This window comes from Augochlora pura, chromosome 10, assembly GCF_028453695.1.
Source record: "Augochlora pura isolate Apur16 chromosome 10, APUR_v2.2.1, whole genome shotgun sequence".
Lineage (NCBI taxonomy): Eukaryota > Metazoa > Arthropoda > Insecta > Hymenoptera > Halictidae > Augochlora > Augochlora pura.
The window spans coordinates 18,059,610-18,064,956 of record NC_135781.1 but is presented as its reverse complement, the minus strand read 5'-3'; the positions used below and the strand labels follow the sequence as shown (position 1 = coordinate 18,064,956).

At 45.7% G+C, this 5,347-nt stretch overlaps 1 protein-coding gene across 1 annotated transcript; it reads left to right on the top strand.

The window, feature by feature from the left end:
• The first annotated feature begins 3,121 nt into the window (after positions 1 to 3,121).
• On the top strand, positions 3,122 to 4,516 carry LOC144476612 (uncharacterized). The gene has a single exon (XM_078193733.1). It carries the CDS (start codon positions 3,122 to 3,124, stop codon positions 4,514 to 4,516), a length of 1,395 nt encoding a protein of 464 aa, XP_078049859.1.
• Positions 4,517 to 5,347: the final 831 nt, after the last annotated feature.

Below are 5,347 nucleotides of genomic sequence, written 5' to 3'. Positions count from 1 at the left end.
AAATTATGTCTAAATATCGAACAAAACGCGTTAATTTCGAATAGGATATTATCAGAAACGCGGAATCTAAAAAGTTAGATTCTAAAATAAAACCGAAGTTTTTCTAAGTGCATTTACCGGACTCGATGTGTCCTCGACACAGTGACTGACAAGCCCTGAAAAACTTAGGTGATAAAACCGTTGGAACAAACAGAGGACACCTGGCAACGGACAAAGGCAAATTCAGCGGCACGTCCGAATTTGCCATAATAAAATATAAAATTAATTGAGAGAGAGAGAGAGAGAAAAGTACGGCAGTTGGAACGGTGAGGACAATCCGCCTAACCTTGCCAATGGTACGCGAASGCAACCGAAGACAACTTTCGTTCGCCTCCGCGAAAAACCAAAAGTCAGTTTTATTCCGGCATTCAACTGGTACAGTTGTAAAAGGAAAACTGTTACTCGACGTTCCAACTGCCATACTTTTCTCTCTCTCAATTCCTTCTAAATATTATTATGGCAAATTCGGACGTGCCACTGAATTTGCCTTTGTCCGTTGCCAGGTGTCCCGTGTTTGTTCCAATGGTTTTATCACCTAAGTTTTTCAGGGCCTGCTAGACCCCGTGTCGAGGACACATCGATAGCGGTGACCGAGCCCGGTAAATACACTTAGAAAAACTTCGGTTTTATTTTAGAATCTAACTTTTTAGATTCCGCGTTTCTGATAATATCCTATTCGAAATTAACGCGTTTTGTTCGATATTTAGACATAATTTGTATGACCGAATCCATGTTATAGAGATGRCTAGTCATGTATACGACATGTGGAAATGTAATTTGTTATTTTAATTAGTTAATGCATCTGAAGAAATTTGCGAAATTGGTATGCATTATTAGTTAATTTCTCCCATATTACATCAATATTGGTGGGTACTAATATTATTATATATAATATATACAATATTAGTGGCCACTAATATTGATGTAATATGGGAGAAATTAAGGAACAATGCATACGAATTTCACAAATTTCTTCAGATGCATTAACTAATTAAAATAACAAATTACATTTCCACATGTCGTATACATGACTAGCCATCTCTATAACATGGATTCGGTCATACAAATTATGTCTAAATATCGAACAAAACGCGTTAATTTCGAATAGGATATTATCAGAAACGCGGAATCTAAAAAGTTAGATTCTAAAATAAAACCGAAGTTTTTCTAAGTGCATTTACCGGACTCGATGTGTCCTCGACACAGTGACTGACAAGCCCTGAAAAACTTAGGTGATAAAACCGTTGGAACAAACAGAGGACACCTGGCAACGGACAAAGGCAAATTCAGCGGCACGTCCGAATTTGCCATAATAAAATTTAAAAGGAATTGAGAGAGAGAAAAGTACGGCAGTTGGAACGGCGAGGACAATCCGCCGAACCTTGCCGATGGTACACGAAGGCAACCGAAGACAACATTCGTTCCTCTCCGCGATAACCAAAAGTCAGTCTTATTCGGGCATTCAACTGGTATAGTTGTAAAAAGAAAAGTTTTATTCCGGCATTCAACTAGTACAGTTATAAAAGGTAAACTGTTACTCGACGTTCAACGGAAAGTTGAACGTGATATACCAAGTGAAAAACTATGTGCATCCAAAAACTGTGCACCCACAGAATCCGATCGCAGAGGAATTTCTGGTAAATAGACAATATTTCTTTTTTAAGTTATAAATAACTTACACTCTCGGCTCGATCAGTACCATTGCTGCGTCCGAGCTAGAGATTGTTCAGGCTGCGATTAGTCAGAAACCAAGAAATACGGTCCAGTTTCGTCCGCCCTATACTGTTACAGCACGCGGGTGATTCTGTAGGTTGCTTAGACAATTCTTCTCGACTGCGAGACGATTGCTAGTATTATCGCAATCAGTCTCGCGCCTTTTGATTGCAGTACTCGGTTACCGCGAAGAAGTTTTATCACGCCTGTCGTGGTTTTCTTTGCGGGTCAGTTTCTAGGGAATGGACAATAATGCGGCAACGCAGTCCCCCGGGTCGGCGTCGGGCCCATCCACCGCTTGCACCATGCAATGTGGTATGGTCTGGCAAGTCGACCTGCTAAGTAGGGTTAACGGAGAGTATACGAGACTCCCGATTTGTGGGCTGGCACAACCCGCACCTGCTTAGCTGTTCGGGCTCCGGCGAAGCGAATGGGCTTCGCTCAACCAGGTCTTGGCCACAAGAGGATTCTGCAGGTCCTGGCCTTGAATCAGGTTGCTTCCTTAAGGCTGTGCACCTCGCTAAGGAAGTGAGCAGCTCCGGATGAGGAACTGACACAACCAAGGTACTTCCAGAATAAACCTGCTGGAGATTTACGACCTCCAGTAGGCGAATTCCGGATCAAAAGTGCATATTAACAAGGAATCTCTACAGAGTCGTTGGAAATCTTCGTCTCTGTTTGGGTTTTGCCGATCGCAGGTATTTGCGAGACACCGGCTATCCTTGTTATTAGAATAGAGCAGACAATAGTTCGTTACGAGTACGTATTTACGAACGCGTCGCTGACCGCCATCCTTCTTTATCTAAAGGAAAACGTCGGCGGCAACGAGCCTCGCCTGCTCGCTCGCTGGAAACAAACAGCTGAGCGGCGCGTGCTCTTTCTCTCTCTCTCTCTCTCTCTCTCTCTCTCTCTCTCTCTCTCTCTCTCTCTCTCTCTCTCTCGCTCTCGCTCTCGCTCTCGCTCTCGCTAAGACACGGGTATCGTGTACAAGCAGCTGAGATCGACGAGGAGAGCAAAAACTCACCGACACTGACTAATTCGAATCCTATTTGGATTTATTTTCTGATTCCAGACCACGTAAACCGAGGAGACAGCGGTGGGCCAAGTCCAAATCACGGAAAACCGCTGTAGAGCAAAAATAAAGGAACATTTATTTTCACTCCACGTGTTGGTTAATAAAAAACCTAGCAACTCCTTAATCCCTCAGTTTCGGAACACGTTAGGGCTAACGGAAATACTTAGCCATATCTAACAAATTGGTCCTTCGAGCCGGATTCTGAGGTTGATTGGAGTGTGTTCTTGAACACTTTGCTAGGTACGATACTTCCGCCAGTTTTCATTTCGTGGATACTTACGAAATAAAAGCGAGATGGCTCAATCGACTGTAAAGCAAACTCCTCTCGCGTTGAACGCGATTGAGGAAATTGCCCTGTTGGAACAACAATTCAGTCGCATAACCGGATGTATTACCCGCTTGAGGAAGGAGGGAAGGGCGAGTTATACTTGCCCACTTCTTAAAGATCGTTTAGAACACGTGACCTCGATATGGGTAGATGCGCTCGCCGGCTATAATAAGCTGAAGAGAGCGCTCCCCACGTCAAGACGGGAGGAGCTCGAGTTCTTCGCTCCTGACCGATTTGACGAACTGGAGGAAATGTACTTGGATGCCAGAGGTTACATCTGCACAGAGATTTCCAAGTTGGAAGGGGAACAGTCTGGTTCCGAACGAGGGAATTCGGACACATCCGTGGTTAAAACGGACGGGAACCAGACAATCCCCATAGAATTGCCAAGGCAGCAATTGCCGACATTCACGGGAAATCCTTGCGAGTGGGTTCTCTTCGAGAACCTGTTCACGTCGATAATTGCGGAGCATAAGGGCCTAACAGACGTGCAACGTCTCAGGTACCTACACATGTGCTTGGAGGCAGAAGCGCGAACAGCAATCTCCCATCTGCCGATCGTGATGAATTTCAGCATTGCATGGAAGGCCCTGAAGGATACATTCGGGCTAGAATGCTTAGTAGTAGCGGATCTTCTCCGGCAGATAATAAAGCTCAAGCCCATACGCGATGGTGACCTCGCTAGTATCCAGCAGGTCACCATACAAACAAAGCAAGCGTTAGCTACTTTGGACGCGTTAGGATTCTGCCAGGACTACGCGCTCACCGTGCAATTTATCGTCGATAAATTCGACAGAAAGTTGAAGCGTGAGTGGGGAAGGAGCAGAATTAATCCACGCAAGTTTCCGTCGCTCAAGGAACTAATGGAGTTCCTCGACAAAGAAGCAATATCGCTGCTCATGATAAATGCGACCAGCGATGACCGAGTGACGCGAAAGCCGTCTACTCGTGTCAATGTACACAACGTCGCAGTCGAGCCAACGCTCGAAAATAAGCTGACGTGCATGTTATGTACAAAGTCGCATGCTCTGTATGAATGCCCTATCTTTCTTCGGTGGAGACCCGATCAAAGATACAAAGTGGTCAAAGACAGAGGCGGCTGCACACGTTGCTTAAATGCGACGCACACGTATCATGAGTGTAAAACTCAGATCCAGTGTGATAGGTGCAGAGGAGCGCATCATACGCTCCTGCACCGTTCGTTCCAAGACTCAAGGTCTCCAAGTAGGCCTGAGCCAGTCCCCGCGGAAAGTCGGCGGACTGGAACGAAAAAGAAAAGCCCTTCCGGAAGCCAGAGCGGAAAAAGCTCGGCTCCGGAAAAGGTACCAGTCAAGAAAGGCGGAAAACGTCCTCAATCTTAACTGTTTACGGATCTATCGACCGACAGTGGATAGAAAACCTAAACTGGGATGACGTTGTCTCGGATTCCACCATGCGAACGTGGAACACGTTTTGCAAGGATTGGAGCCGACTAAACGGATTAAAAATCTCCCAGATGGGTTCAATACGGAGCAGACGCAGCATCCGCGGAATTGCACGGATTCTGTGATGCGTCGACCGCGGCATATGCGGCCGTAGTATACCTTCGAGTCACGACAGTAAATGCGAACGTTGTCACGTCGCTACTGATGGCACGATGTGGGGTAGCTCCGATTAAAACACTTTCCATACCCGTATTGGAATTATACGGGGCGATGCTGTTAGCCGAGTTAATAGTACACGTAAAACGTTCCCTGGACATTAAGGTTAAACGTGTGGTCTGTTGGTCAGATTCCACAGTTGTATTCTTGTGGCTGAAAAAACACGCATCTACTTGGAAACCGCGACGGTATCCGAAGCTATTCTTCGTGGACACCTCCGCTCACGGTGCGTGAGAGATTTGTGCTGTGATCCTCGTAAGTGACACGTCGGTTATGGAGTGCCACCCTTTTCGTGCGACAAAGGAAAAGAGGTTATCAGAGGCTATTTTCTGAGAGCAGCCAGATTCGAGCTTTTGGTAAGGATAAGAATTCGAATGTGTATTACATTCGCGTGATTTTCTACCGAAAAGTAACTCTAGTTGTGCTGTGCTTTCTCCAGCACAATTAGAGAAATAGAGCCTACACCCTCCGCTCGGCCTGCACTATTGCTGTGCTCGAGCTGTGAGTTTGTAGTGCCTTTATAGAGCATTCAGGTGATAAGCGAACATTCCG

Bases quoted from the DNA above. Each gene is read 5' to 3' on its own strand.
- LOC144476612 (XM_078193733.1), top strand. From the start codon at position 3,122: ATGGCTCAATCGACTGTAAAGCAAACTCCTCTCGCGTTGAACGCGATT.